This window comes from Bidens hawaiensis, unplaced genomic scaffold, assembly GCF_021521415.1.
Source record: "Bidens hawaiensis isolate Kalapana, Puna unplaced genomic scaffold, B.hawaiensis_p1.1 tig00038670_1, whole genome shotgun sequence".
Classification (NCBI taxonomy): Eukaryota; Viridiplantae; Streptophyta; class Magnoliopsida; order Asterales; family Asteraceae; genus Bidens; species Bidens hawaiensis.
Genome location: NW_027496803.1, coordinates 118,082 through 133,824, shown reverse-complemented (window position 1 = coordinate 133,824; position 15,743 = coordinate 118,082). Strand labels below are relative to the sequence as shown.

Genomic DNA, 15,743 nt, shown 5'->3' with positions numbered 1-15,743 from the left:
ATTCATAGCACTTCCCACTAAAACAGATGCCAACTAAACACCTCAAATTCTTGATTTTATTTTCTTGAAATTTAAAGCATAAATTCAAGATTTTGAACATCTACAGTTAAGAAAAAGCATGACAATATTTAAAAAAAAAAAAGAAAAAAAAAAGTGGGAAGTTGCTATGAACTTTCTTGAAAACATAAGCATCAAAAAGATCTAAACTTTCTTGAAAATAACTTAAACAAAACTGGGAAATTTAATTTAAATGTTCTTGAATGAATTTTTAGAAAATGTTCAAAATTTATAAACAGTAAAATAAAAAGATGAAACTTTCACCTCTCTAAAAGATAAACAACCAAAAACAAGCCCGATTTGCACGGTTTACGACCCTAATCCTCTTCCGGAGCAGGGAGATTAAGATCAAACATATCAGTATAAGTTGCAGTTGCAGCTGCTTGTTCCATTGCTGCCATGTCATCAATCCTGTCTTCATAACCATTCATGAAATGAGACCTTTTGTGACCCCCTAAAGCCTGCCCTGACTTAAACATCCTGAAACAAATCGGACACTCGTGCCACTTGTTCTTTTTCGGCACTTTCTTCTCGGTTTTACCCTTTTGATCGCGCGCATATTCACTCGCGGTAAAACCATTGTTCTTCTTGTGACATGGTCTGTGTCCACCAAGCCCTTGAAATGAACTAAAAGTTTTGTTGCAATTCAAACACTCATATTTGTTTTTCTTCTTATATAAACCACCACCGTCGTCGTCGTTGTTGTCTCGAATTCTTTTCGTTAAAGTACTATCGTAGCCGAACTCCCTAAACAAATTTCGCCTAATTTCTTGTTTTTCCTCATAAGACAAATCCAGTTTCTTTTTAATGTTCATCTCAAGTGAAGACTTTTTAGTCTCTAAGTCAACCGACGCGTTGTCTGAGGACTCCCCAACCGAATTAACACCGACCCAGTTCCCGGAATCCTTAGATAACTTCATCAAACACATTGCCACATCCTCTTGTTCAAACTCATCAATTTCAGAAACAGATGATGATCCATAATTGTAATTGCTAGTAGTACTATTAGTATTGGTCAAAGACAATGAACATGGTTTAACTTTAACCACTACCTTCTTGCACATTCTTGATTTGGATCTTGTACCAAAAACCGGATCTTGGACCTCGTTTTCATCGGTATCGAAATAACTATTATTATTATTATTATCATCACTTGTCCAAGAATCATCATCATAAGCTTTCAAACCCTTGTCTTTTTCTGAATGAAAAGCCATATGACCACATAAAGCTTTCAAAGATTGAAACTTTTTGCCACATTGTTTGCAAGTTTTCGCATTCGGTGAAGGTAAAGTTTTCGCATTCGATGAAGATGCCCTCCAACTCTTTCTAGGATTCTCTCTCAACACATAAGTATTCAAATTCTTATCATTTTCATTGAATTTGTCATCAGATTCATCTGAATTAGCACCAGCACCAACACCAGCACCACCAGCACCAGCAACCGCAGAAGCCGAAGCCGTAGCAACTACATGAGACCTCATATGTCCACCTAACGATTTCCCACTAGGAAACCTTTTATCACACAACTTGCACACAAATCTCAACTCATAATAACAAGCTTCATCCATCTTGGATCTTTTAATGTAAAGATCAAAACTTTATAAAAAATCCCCAAATTGTAAAAACCAAGAAATAAATAAAAATCAATAAAAATAAAAAAAATTATCAAGAAAAAAGTTTAACTTATTCTTGAACCAACATCATTAGGGCTCAAATCCCAAAGCTAAAAAGTTTCAAACTTAAACAAAACTACTCCCAAAAGCCAATCAATTTCAGGGGTTTTTTCACTTTCCAAAGCAGATCATGTGTCTTGTTAAAAAAACCTAAAAAAAAAATTTTAAAAATCAAAACTTTTATTTTTTTTCAATTTGGGGCAAGTTCAAGATCAACCCAAAACAAGTAAAAAAAATAACTTTAATACTCAAAATAGGTAAAGAATGAAAAATAAAGAAAGCCCAGAAAATAAAAGGTGAAACTTTTTAATAAAGATTAAGTTTTTGGAGGAATGAAATTAAACAGACTCCATGACTGTTTCATCTGTGTGTTTGTTGTTCATGCATGGAAGCAAAGTACTAATAAGAAAGAGAAAGAGAGAGAGAGAGAAAGGTGTGACACGTGTAATCAAGAGAGAGAAGCTAGTTGATTTGATCTGACGGTCAAGAATATTAAGTGGATCGAATTTGGAGGATCCCAGGGTTTTTCAGAAAGGTGTTATACAGAGAGAAACAGATACTGGTACAGAGGATTTGTTGAGGGATAAAAATATATTAAAAATATTTTTTTTTAATATGGGACACGCGTATGGGGGCCGTGTTAAATTTTAAGTTTTAATGGTTTACGGGTCGGATTGGGTGAACTTGTGTAAAAGTTAGATAACGTCATAAATAATTACTCTTTTTAATAATGACGACCTTTTTGTGTTTTGGTCATCGCGCTTTCTATGTTGTCTCACTCTACCTAGATTGTGTTGTTTTAACCGGACCCACGGTTATTTCAGAGTTTGGCATGAACGTCCCGGGAAACGATACGGCCGTTCACCTTTAGTGTTTGTGGTATTTATAAAATATAATGTGTTAGATAAACGAAATATGAAGTATGAATTAATGAATAATTAGTTATTGAGATTTTGAAAAAAGAAATTTTAAAAAAAATATCTCGTCTGATTCGATCGGTGGTGGGTTATGGCACCGGAACTAAAAAAAGAAAATCGTCAAAGCTAAATACAACAAAAGAACATATTGAGAGAAAATAAAAGCAAAACCCACTGCTACGGTGACAAACTGATATAAATTCGGTTGATATCGGGTTACGACACCAAAACAAAATCATGCTAGTAGCACCAAGCTTAGTTTTTCCTTTAATTAATTTTTTATATTGTATGTATAATTTGATCAATAACTCAAGTTACCTGCCTTGATGAGCATCCTTAAGTTATTGGGTATCAAAAATAGTGAATACTTAATTTAGGATAAACAATAACTTTAAAGTTAATTATCTATATATATATATATATATATTAAAACAATTGAGTTTTATTGAACAAACTCTATTGTTTCCATGTATAACAATCACTTCTATGATTTTCTTAACAATTAAATAATTCAAAAATTAATTAAATTAATCAATAACCCATAACTAATTCACATACTAAGATACTTAAATCATCTATAAACTAACTTTTAGCTAAAACCGACAATTTTAATATTCAAATTTAAATTTCAAACTTAAACCGAAACTAACACAATGAATCTCCAATTTTACTATTCAAATTTAGACCAAATATAACAACATAATTAATTTATATCCTTACTAAATGTATTTACTCTAAATCTAAATCATCTATAAATAAAAACCATGTAATAACTATTGTCAAAGCCTTAAGTATTAGATGTTTAATTTTTAAATTTTCAAATTTTCACTACTTATTTGACCAAATCTTATACTTCGAAAACCATTTCAACAATCATTTCTATAAATTCGGTATTCCATATACATTTGTTTATATCATCCATTTCACTCTTCTGAAGTTTTAATAACTTATAACTACGACTTTGTATTTAAATTTCTATCGTTTGTTATTGTTTGTAAGTGAAATTCACATATTAATTTAATTATGTTGTCCTTATTTGGTCTTTTGGTTGTTATGCAGGCAGGTTAGCTTGAGAATTGGATGTATGCGAAATGGTTAGGTGAATGATTCATGTTAAAATTTATGTATTGTCAGTTCTACTTAAATATATTTCTTTTGTTCTTATTGTTGGTGTACCTTGAATGAAACTTAATTATTTGAATTGTTGGTATTATTTGCAGTTCAACTTATATGTTGCACACATCTTGATGCTACTTAGGTAGGTCAGATCATGAAGTTTGAGGACCATTCGGAGACTAGCTCGAGCCATGGTAGAACCTGGTCACCAAATGTGTGTTCTGATTGATGTAAGATTTCTTGAAATTCATATTTACAGTTTTATTTTTATATGTTGAGAGCGCTCTCTATTCATATTTAAAGTTTAAGAACCATTTGGAGACTAACACTAGTCATGGTAGGACCAGGTCACCAAAGTTCCACCTGCTCCTTTCAAAATTCAATAGGAAGGTTTTGAGATATGTGAAAATATTGTTGATTTATTTCCTTATCGAAATTATTATGATAATTATTCCGATTACATCAATTGATAATTCTTACTAATTTTTTTAATAGTTCAATGTATCTAACATTAATTTATTTTTAGTAATATCAATTTATGGCCGCCCAACTTGGTAGATTGGCTAATTGCATGGAAAAAGTATTTGATGGATATTAGGTTGATTATGTTTGTTTTGGTCATTACTAATGTATTTTAGTTGTTAATTTTCTATCATTTTTTATTTTATGTAGCTTAGACAATTCATGTAAATTAATTCATTTTTATATGAATGACGATCTTTATTTTCGGTGTAAAAATTTTAGAATCTTATCTTGAAAGTTTTAACAATTAGTTATTGAACTTCCAAAAAAATGGAAAGTTTTTTCTAATAATATTTACAATTATTTATTTCTGTTTTTAAAATTCAAAGTTGACTACTATTGCAACAATCTTTTGTAGTTTTTAGTAGTATTCAATCTCAACAAATTTTCTATCTTTTATATTTGACCAGACTTTCTATTTTCTTTTTTAGAAATGATACGAAACATAATTTTTCAGTTTTCCAATACTATTTTATTTTCTTAAAAACCAATAAAAATATGTGTTTTAATTAAGATGTGTATACGAATCAATTTATGTTAATTATAGGCGCAAAAATATTTCTCCATTATTTTTTTACTTATATTTGATTTACTCAATTTATATTGTTTCCAAACTTAGCAACAAAATACACAAATTTAGTTGTGGTCTATATAAACAACAGTTTTTTGGTTTTTAAGTAAGATCATACAAATTATTTTTTTATATTTTAATTTGAACTAAAACTTTCATAAACACATTATGCTAAAAAAATCAAAAAGACTGAAATTATTTTGACTCATAGATTGGTTTTAAAAGTCGGTGTGCCAATAATGTTACTAAACAATATGGATCAGAATAACGGTTTGTGTAATGAAACTAAATTGTGAGTAATTAATTTGGGTAGGCGTTTTGTTGAAGTAAAAGTTATTTCAGACACTAATATTGGTTATCGCACTTATATAATTCGTTGTGGTCTAACATCTTCATATAAGAAACTTTCATTTAAATTGAAGAGAAGGTAGTTTTTTCCAGTTGTAGTCTGTTTTGTAATGAACATTAGCAAAAGACAAGATCAATCTCTAGCAAAAGTTGACATATATCTCAAAGACCCAGTGTTTACACATAGACAACTCTATGTAGCTTTATCAAGAGCGAAGAGTGGTGTGAAAATTCTTATATTAAACAAGGAAGACAAAGTTACAAATAAAGAATAAATATGGTTTATAAGGAAGTCTTTTTTGTAGCATATAAATTTTACATTTTTAACCTTTGATTATGTTTTCAAATATTGTAATTTGAATGTTATTTGGGTTTATCTTTGTGTTTCACAATCATTTGTTTTCGTACCAATATTATTTACAACTTTAAGTATGTTGTCGTCCCGAATAACATATAACAACTTATGTTGTCCTTTTAAATGACATGTGTATGTTTGAAAATATCAATATTTCCACCCGTATCGTACACGGGTTAATAACCTAGTATCATAATAAATTCTAAAAAGTTAATGCTTGTAACGCATGTTTCACCTTTCAAGATTTTTTATTTAGTTTACTATTTTCTTTATGGAGATTTTCTATTTATTACAAGTGACATTTTTAAGTTAATTAAAAAAGTATTCCCCTTGTTAAACTAGTGTGTGTTGGCTGTTAATTGAACATCTGTTTAAAACACAATTAAAAATGTTAATATTAAAGTACATTATGTGAATTTTTTATATTTTTTTCTAAGTAGTTGAAATTCAAGGTTGTGCTCGGTCATTTCTCTTTATTGGTTTATAAAACTTAAAGATGTGTTATAGAATGGGATACAAAGTAGCTAGATGAGTCGTATTGATGTTTGATACTTGTGTTAAGCGTGTAATCTCTAAAACGTGTAACACGATAAGACCTGTTTTGTCTGTCTTATTCAGAAGTGTGTAGGTTAGATGATACCAAAGCTATGTGTTATACATATCACTCACCATTTTAAACTATTTCATCACTTCAGCGTCATCTTACCATCTGATCTATCATTCTTCCCGACCACTCAACCTAAGACATACACATCCTGACATCCTTAAAGCCATGCTATGGTATAAAGCCCCACCCCTTTAGATTTGAGCCCCACCACATGTCAATAATCCTTCCTTACCACCCTTTAAATTTTGTAGCCCCCATCTTGCCGCTCCATCCATCCAGCCCGACACGATGTTTGAGACAATAAAGCCCTACTATATCAATTTTTTAACTTCCATGACATATAGTCTAAGACCATGCGTAGTCAAAACTAAACACACATTGGCATTTTACGTCATGTGACGCCTAGTCAGCTTTTAGACATTTTGCAGAAAGTGGATGTAGTGCGAAAACGACTCTAAAAAGTCTCTCTCTCCTCCCCCCTCTACCTCTCTCTCACAAAACCCTCAAAATTTGTGCCAATACGTGATTTGTAGGAAACGCTTGGCCCGAAACGCCAAACCAAAAAGTTTTCATCCCAAAACGCCATAACGGTGGCCGACTACGAATGGTCAAACTATGTGAATTTTGAGAACTATGTCAACCCCTTTTGTGGGGGAACAAAAATTCCATTGTCTTGGGTCATCATTTTGAAATAAATCACATAGATTACTTTATGGAATGTTTGACCATGATAGAATATGATTCTCTTTGATAATGTGCCACGTAAAGGATACAAATGAGGCTAGAATGAATCGAAGTTCGTAAAGAAGAATGAGAATAATTGGCTAATTAATGGGTAATTCCCAATAGAGAGATGATAGATGGCATTTGTGTCGTACTAAAATTTAAGACGCGTTTAAAATTATGTAATTAAACATTATGAGTTGATCATTTATATAAAAAATGTTAAATGGATCGTAAATTGGTTGACGGTTCAGCATATCAATAACTACACATGTATATTAATATCACATTCTGAAACTTGATTATTTTCATGTCGGATGCAAAAAATAAATTAATAAAAAATGCTTATAGGCATGTTTACACCATCTCCCTTACCCCTTAACTCCTTTAACCCTTCGGTTCTTATAGGTCACTAACTTGACTTAACCATAAAAGAGCCCAGATAGTGGTCCTGGTTCCTGGTTTCTCCCAGTTTTCCTGAGGGTTCTTGTGTTTCCTCAATATCTGGGAGAAACTGGCTTGTAGTTCCGGATCCAGGATGGTATTCAAGGACGGCTCCATTTTACCCCTGCTAATCTCGAGCCGTACTTCGTCCCCTCTAACAAGTGTATTATACATTCATACCAAGCTTTCTTAAGTATTTGTATTATTTAATCGAGATTTAGAATATCATCAGGATTACATTATTTAACTATGAACTTTATTGAAGAATATGTAATGTTGAGCACTAAAGGTACGACTTTAAATGATGAGGACCATAAACTTATCAGAAAATATATTTATTTTATTGGGATACCCAACAAAAATAATAGGACTTTCAAGGGGTCAAGACAGTGTTGGTACAAAATGTTGTTTCGACTGAAAAATATGAGTGCATCAATACTATTAATGTTAGCTAGGGGGAACGGGTGTCTGCGAATTTCCTCGATCTGGTATGATATTCTCATATGTAGTGTTGTAAAAATCACGACTAGTCGCCTATTAATCCTCAATTAATCTCTAGTTGTCGCCTCACCGACTTGTCGCCGATTAATCCTCATTTGTCTAAAACCAAGAGTATATTTGAGTGGCTTATTTTTCTTATCAGGTGATTTTGTTTTCATAATTCTTTTTGTTTTATTAGTTTTATTGTTAAAAGTGTAATTGTATGGTTGTATATTTTTTAGGACCATCACATTAAGCCCGGTTTTAAAATTTATAATCAGTCAATTTTAATCCCGTCCTCGTTAATGTTCTTTTAAATGCTAAATTTTAAACATTGAAGACAATGTCAACCTTAAGTGTGGGGATGGGGGGAAATTAAAATTTTTGCCTTAAAGTGCCTTGATTGTGCGCAAAAACCGGAATTGTAAATAATTAATTACCATTATTAATGCCAAGTAGAGGTCTTTGGTCATGGTCAATTTTTAAGCTTCTCGAAAGTCTTCCCATGCAAATGTTTTTCAAAAACTGGACAATTAAAACGAACCGTTTAGATGGGGATAACGAGTCATGGGGACAGGTACACATGTTTCATGTCGGCAGCCTAATTCCTCCGGTACGTGTGTAAGATTTGCCTTATATATAATACACATATAATATATAGTATATACACATGTAATTTGAGTGTCATTATCGAGAGTACCCGGTATGTCCATGATATCTAGAACTTGGTTGTCTCGTGCATTTCGAGATCTTACAAAAAAGTGAATAATTAACTCCTGTTGATATACCAATATGGCCATGTGTCATCTTCTTTGGTATTTTCTAGTTTGACGTCACACACTTACCGGTTTGAATCTCACTCATGCGGTATTTTTAGGTTTAAGCATCATCAGGTGGATTAGGTCTCGTGACATTGACTCCTATGAGAAGTTTTCCTTAGGTTTTGTTTGTGTTTATTGTTTAGAAAAAATACCAATATCGTATTATGAGAGCATTCAATCCAGCATAAAAAAATAAAATTACATTTATGAAAGTATGAATCGTTAACCGTGTTGATTCAACCGGTTTTACCTATTCAAACTGGATTACCAATATTATTTTTAAATCACCCTTACACTCAATTAACAAAACATCTAATTTCTTAAATGTTGATACTTTTGGATACAACTATTAATAGTATATTATAATTTTCCTTTTGTGAGTGTGAAAACGAAATCTTTCTATTTCCATACACTTACAGATCGAAGTAATTGAAAAGATACGTATGAAAGATGCTGACGATTTTGTAATTAATTGTTTTAATACATATCATACACACATATATATATATATATATATATATATATATATATAATAAGCTATAAACTCATGTATTACACAAGTTAAATAAAAAAAACATTTAATTTAATATTAAATACGGAGTAGTTTACTGATAAATATTTAGAAATAAGAAGCAAAGTATAATGATTGTATTATGATATTAGCTCTACATATAATGCTTCGGTGTGGGGAAATGGGGGCTTTGATTCTGAGATAGTTGGGGCGAGGGGAAAATCGGGGGGTTTGGTTTGTCTGTGGAATCCCATAAAGTTTTCTAGGATTCATACTGTCAAGGATAACAATTATATTGTGATTTCGGGTACCCTGGTTGAAGATGGTAGTTTGATTAATATTGTTAACGTGTACGCCCCCAGAAGGTGTGCGAAAAGAGAAATTTATGGGAGAGATTGCTTAGTGTTATGCAGGGTAAATCGGGTATGTGGATGTTGATTGGGGATTTTAATGCGGTTAGATGGGTGGAAGAAAGAAAGAATTCGAAGTTCAATAGCAGGGCGGCGTCGGATTTTAATCATTTTATTGACGAAGCTTGTTTGCAAGAGTTTTTTATGCAGGGAACAGATACACGTACATGACAGGAGTAGGTAATGCGGCCAAAATGAGTAAAATTGACCGAATGCTTGTTTGTCAAGATTTTTCAATAGATGGCATGGGGCGTGTCTAAGGGCTTTGCCAAGGGAGTTATCCGATCATACTCCTATTTTATTGACTATGGTTGATCTAAACTACGGTGCTAAACCTTTAGATGGTTTGACTCGTGGCTTGACAGGGAAGGATGCGAGGAGGTTGTTAAAAATGTTTTGCAAAGAGCTACGTCCAATGAGCCTCCGAGTCTTTCTTTATTCAGGAAGCTTGCGGCTGTTAAGGTGGGTTTGAAATCTTGGTGGCACTCGTTATCAATTAAGGAAGGGGCAGAATTAGAGATGCTAAAACATGATATATCTCGTTTAGAAGCGAAAGTGGAAGAGGGGGAATTAGAGGATGAGGAGGTTTGGATTTGGGAAGAGAGTAAGAAAGAGGTGGAGAGATTGCTTATGTTGAAAAAAAAAGATCTGAAATAAAAAGCTCGGGTGAAGTGGGCTTCTATGGGGGATGATAATTCGGCATATTTCCATCGATGTATTAACGGAAGGAAAGCATCCAATAGTATTCCGGGTGTTATGGTTAATGGAGATTGGATTTCACATCCTCCTCTAGTTAAAAAAGAAGTTTTGAGGTTTTATAGAGAGTTGTTTCGTGAAAGGGTTAGTAGACGGCCGAGATTTGAATGCAATGACCTCAAGAAAGTGCCTGTGGATAAGCGAGCAGATTTGATAGCCCCTTTCAGCAAAGAAGAAGTAAAAAAAGCGATATTTGATTGTGGTTCTGACAAGGCTCCGGGGCCGGATGGATTTAATTTCCGGTTTATTAAACATTTCTGGGATCTTTTAGAAGATGATTTTATGAGATTGTTTGAAGACTTTTATGATTTGGGGCTTATTAATAAAGATTGCAGCTTGTCGTTTATCACCTTAATAGCTAAAACTAAAACGCCGTTGGGTTTAAAGGACTATCGTCCGATAAACTTAATTGGGGTTATTAGTAAAGTAATTTAAAAAGTTATTGCGGCAAGAATCAAGAATGTTATGGACGATGTTATCTCGGAGTCACAATCGGCGTTCATTAAAGACAGATACATTCTGGACGGACCGTTAGTTCTAAACGAAATTATTGGTTGGGCTAAAAAATGTAAGAAGAAGGCGTTTCTGTTCAAGATCGACTTCGAGAAAGCGTATGATAACGTGAACTGGGATTTTTTGATTGATATTTTGGACCAGATGGGGTTTCCGGGGAAGTGGTGCCTTTGGATTAGAGGCATTCTTGTAACGATTCCGGCAAATCCAGGTATACCCTAGCCGGAATATACTATTTACGTGTTATTTAATACTGATTATATGAGTTATAGTACGTTTATACGAGTATATATGATTCATAGTACGAATCATACTCGATTATATAGTGAATCGTATTGGAATTACAATTAACCAATGAACGATTATTGAAACCCGAACGAATCGGGAATTACATTATAGACGAAGTATATAATGTTTAGTGATGTTTACGAAGTATTAATGCTTCGGGATAGGTGAATTATAGCACAGAAAAAGGATTTCGATTTAATGGTACGTCGGTACGCTAAACGAAACCTTTAACACCAAACCAAGCAAGAGACGATCAATCAAGCCGAAAAAGATGCGTAATTATTAATAATATGATGTTTTAATGTCATGGGTTAAGTTTTTAAAGTTTTTAAATCAGTTTTATGTAAATTTTATTTTAACCCGAAAAACGACCATTTTAGGCTCGTTTTAAGCCGAATTACGAGTTTAAACGAGAAACGAACTGAACCAGATTATCCACAACATTATCCGGATTGTGTAATCCAAATGTGTGGCTAATATTGAACTTGTGGGGCCCTCCCACCCCACCTCTTTGGCCGGCCATGTATACACACACACAATTCCATTCTTTTCTTTTTTTTTTACAACACATTTCACTCATAAACTCTCTCAAATCTCTAACTCTTTCAAGTATTCATCAAATCCATCCATTCTAATCAAGAACACAAGGTATAAACATGTTATAATACATGATCTTTGGTGTTGATTTCTTTATTTTGAGTTGTTTTGCAAGAACAAGAGGTTCCAAGTGAAATATGGGTGAAAACCCGAGATGGAACCGGTTCTTGTATGATCAAGGGATGTATACAAGTTATACAAAGGATCTTGATCCAAGTAATGAGTTAAAAGTGTTTAGAATAAAATTTTACGGTTAAAATCTTGTTAAAATGGATTTCCAAGTGAAAGATGGGTGAAAACCCGAGATGAAACCGACTCTTGCATGATCAAGAGATGTATACATGTTATACAAGGGATCTTGGTCCAAGAAATGAGTAAAAAGAGTCGAGAACGGATTTTTACGGTTAAAACCTTTGTTTTTACTTAAAAACCGACACTATGAAAGAAATGGTTTGATTGTTGGTATAGTTTGCTTGGTATAGTGTTATTGTGCTTGTAGGTGTTGTATCTAGCGGCTAGCAAAGGCTAGAAACCGAGATCCTTGCGATCTAAAGCTAGAAAACACAAGATAGTTCGGTTTTCGTGTGTATATGAGATTTGGACAGATTTTCATGTGCTTAGAGTCGGGTCACGAAATTTCACAGAGATGATCTACACATGAAAATATGAGATCTGTGAATTTTTGGTAATTTTTGGATAAAAGATGAATATTTGGTGAATTTAATGCTCGGTTTTGGCCAAAAATAGTGAAAAATAGCTAAACATGATGAAAAATTCTGGAAAATTTAAGATAAGCTTTATATAACATATAAAAGTCACCCACAAAATTTGAGCTCAGTTGGAAAAGTCTAAGTAGGCTTTTCGGTGAAACGAGTTCTAGGGCTTTCTAGCTCGGTTTTGGGTGAAAATGGCTTGAAAAATGAGTTTTAAATTCTGGAAAAATTCCAGGAAGTTATGAGGATGACAGAGATCATCCCAGAAAAATTTGGGATTTTTCTAAAGTGTTTTGGTATTTTTGACATATTTAGTGTTTTAATAAGATTTAAAAATAGATAAATAAATGTAAATATAGGAAAATAAATCTGGAAAAATTCCAGGAAGTTATGAGGATGACAGAGATCATCCCAGAAAAATTTGGGATTTTTCTAAAGTGTTTTGGTATTTTTGACATATTTAGTGTTTTAATAAGATTTAAAAATAGATAAATAAATGTAAATATAAGAAAATAAATCTGGAAAAATTTTGTAAAATTTTCTTTCTGTCAAAATAAGTTTTGTGCAAAATTTCAAGACCCGAGACTAAACGGGTAATTATTTGTGCTAAAAAGAACGTAAAAACAAATATTTAAAGCTTAAAACGTGTAAACCGGCAAAGTTCGCATAAGCGAGCTGACTGGTACACGAAAACTTTAAAAATGGACTATTTTCATAAATCTAAGTAAATTAAGTAAAAATAAATCATCCGAAAATAATTCGGATGATTTGGGTAATTTTACCCGATTTTACTGTTTCCGGCACCTAAATGACGGAAACGGGCCCCGCGGAGCTCTAATTTCATCACTTTAACTAAAATAGCATCCAAACACCATTTTTGGGTCGGGTGTGACCAAACTCATTTTTGAAACTTAAGACGGATAACCGTGCTAGGCACGCAAATCAAGGAAATCATAAAAATGATAATCTTGACCGCCAGACTCTAAGCAATGTCACAATCTGAGTCCTTAGAAGTGTCACGGGTTTAACATTGTCCCCGGATCGAGTACAGTACTGGGTTAACAATGTCCCCAGACGTGCCGATTGACATAGATTTAGTTTACGGGAATTATATAGTAACGACTAGATATTATATTACAGATCCAGGCACGTAGCTGTTCATTGTATTACCCACCGACTCACAAAAAGGTGAGTTTTCACGAGCCCCTTTTAATGAACTGTTTCTAAATATATTTCCCGGGGCGGAAAACATGTCTTATTTAAAGTATTTAAGTACATACCGATCGTATGGAAATACTTGTATGTTTATATATATATGGTTTGGTGCACAGAATATATAAATTGTTTATCAGGGGTTGTTATTGTTCTGGGGTAACATAGTTCCCAGGGGTATTTATTGTTCTGTGGTAACATAGTTCCCAGGGGTTATTATTGTTCTGGGGTAACGTAGTTCCCAGAGGTTATTATTGTTCTGGGGTAACGTAGTTCCCAGGGGTTATTATTGTTCTGGGGTAACGTAGTTCCCAGAGGTTATTATTGTTCTGGGGTAACATAGTTCCCAGAAGATTAATGGAAATGTTCTGGGGTAACATAGTTCCCAGCATGATTATATTGCTAATGAATGATTATTAAAATGATTTGTCAGTGTTTATTTAAATTAGTGAAACTCACCAACTATTTGTAGTTGACCCGTTTTCTTTACATGTTTTCTAGGTATGCCAAAGTTGGAATGATTGATATGTGCTTAACTATCTGTGCTACCTGTTGGAAGCTTGCTGCTCTATGTTTTGTAATGAATTTATTAATGTCTTATCGGTAAAATATGTGTGTAACACCTAGACAGTAACGAAACTCGCAACAATGTAATATGTTATAAACTAATGTAGTGGTATTTTCTTTATAAGCAATGCTGTTGATATCAGATGTGTCTGTTGCATCCCGTGTACGTTTCCGCTGCGGTTACGGGGTGTTACAATTCTTCAGTCAGCCAGGTCAGCGGTGATAGTTAACGGGTCGCCAACGTTTGAATTCTATTGCCAAAATGGGCTCAGACAAGGCGACCCTCTATCGCCTTTCTTATTCTTATTTATTATGGAAGCTTTTGCTTGCATGATTAATAAAGCATGTCGGTTGGGGGATATGGAAGGGTTTTCTTTATCAGGTAATGGAGTTATTATCTCGCATATGTTATATGTAGACGACACTCTATTATTGGGGACTTGGTCTAGAAAGAATATTGTTATGCTGTCTAGGTTGTTACGGGTTTTTAATATGTGTTCGGGTATGAAGTTTAATGTGCAGAAATCTTTTTTATTCGGCTTGGGCGTCTCGAATATGGAGGTCAGCAACTTGGCAGAAACAATGGGGTGTAAAGTGGGCAGCTTCCCGTTTACTTATTTGGGGATCAAAGTCGCAGCGAACATGAACAGGATTGCTCATTGGGATCCGGTGATAGATACTATTTGCAACAGATTACAATCTTGGAAAGCTAAAGTTTTATCCATTGGAGGTCGTTTAACATTGATTAAATCTGTGCTAGCGAGCCTTCCGGTGTATTACCTATCGCTTTTCAAAGCGCCAAGTCAAGTTCTTGAAAACATTGAGAAACTTATGAGGAAATTCTTATGGATAGGCAGCAAAGAGGGGAAAGGGATACATTTGGTGTCTTGGAATGTTGTTACGAAACCCAAACGGTTCGGGGGCTTGGGTATCTCTAAGTTATCGGAGGTGAATTCGGCTTTACTCGTAAAGTGGGCTTGGAGGTTCAAATCCGATTATCAAGGGCTTTGGAAAAAGTCGATTCTTAGTATTCATGGTGGAAGGAATAAATGGACGTTTTTACCAGTCAATAAAGCGTGCCGTGGGGTCTGGAAATCCATTGTGTCTCTTTTAGGGAACATTCGGTTTGATGGGAGACGAATTGATCAATTAATCTCTTGTAAACTTGGTGATGGGAGTCGCGTCAGTTTCTGGAAGGACATTTGGGTTGGTACCACCCCGTTATGGATGCGCTGGCCTACTCTTTTCAAATCAGAGACGGATAAAAATGCTCCAGTTTGTAACCGAATCAGAATGGAAGGTGGGAACATTAGGATTTTTGGTGATTGGATGAAGGGAGCTACGCCTGTGACCGGAATTTCAGAAGCCCAAGACGCGTTATTTTTGCTGTCTGATGTTAACTTCAGTGGTAGTAGAGATCTTTGGATATGGGATGATAATCATAGCGATGGATTCTCTGTGGCTAATGTTAAAGCAGCGATGAAAAAAATCTTTACGATCAACCGGTTCAAAGAATGTGGTGGGAATATTGGATTCCGATAA

General features: G+C 33.8%; 2 protein-coding genes across 2 annotated transcripts; one reads left to right on the top strand and one right to left on the bottom strand.

Moving 5' to 3' along the window:
- Positions 1 to 249: 249 nt before the first annotated feature.
- Positions 250 to 1,625, bottom strand: LOC143590580 (zinc finger protein ZAT9-like). The gene has a single exon (XM_077071017.1). It carries the CDS (start codon positions 1,623 to 1,625, stop codon positions 375 to 377), a length of 1,251 nt encoding a protein of 416 aa, XP_076927132.1. The 3' UTR covers positions 250 to 374.
- Positions 1,626 to 14,513: 12,888 nt separating this feature from the next.
- On the top strand, positions 14,514 to 15,743 carry LOC143590578 (uncharacterized). The gene has a single exon (XM_077071016.1). The coding sequence runs from the start codon at positions 14,514 to 14,516 to the stop codon at positions 15,741 to 15,743; it is 1,230 nt and encodes a 409-aa protein (XP_076927131.1).

Bases quoted from the DNA above. Each gene is read 5' to 3' on its own strand.
- LOC143590580 (XM_077071017.1), bottom strand. From the start codon at position 1,625: ATGGATGAAGCTTGTTATTATGAGTTGAGATTTGTGTGCAAGTTGTGT.
- LOC143590578 (XM_077071016.1), top strand. From the start codon at position 14,514: ATGGAAGCTTTTGCTTGCATGATTAATAAAGCATGTCGGTTGGGGGAT.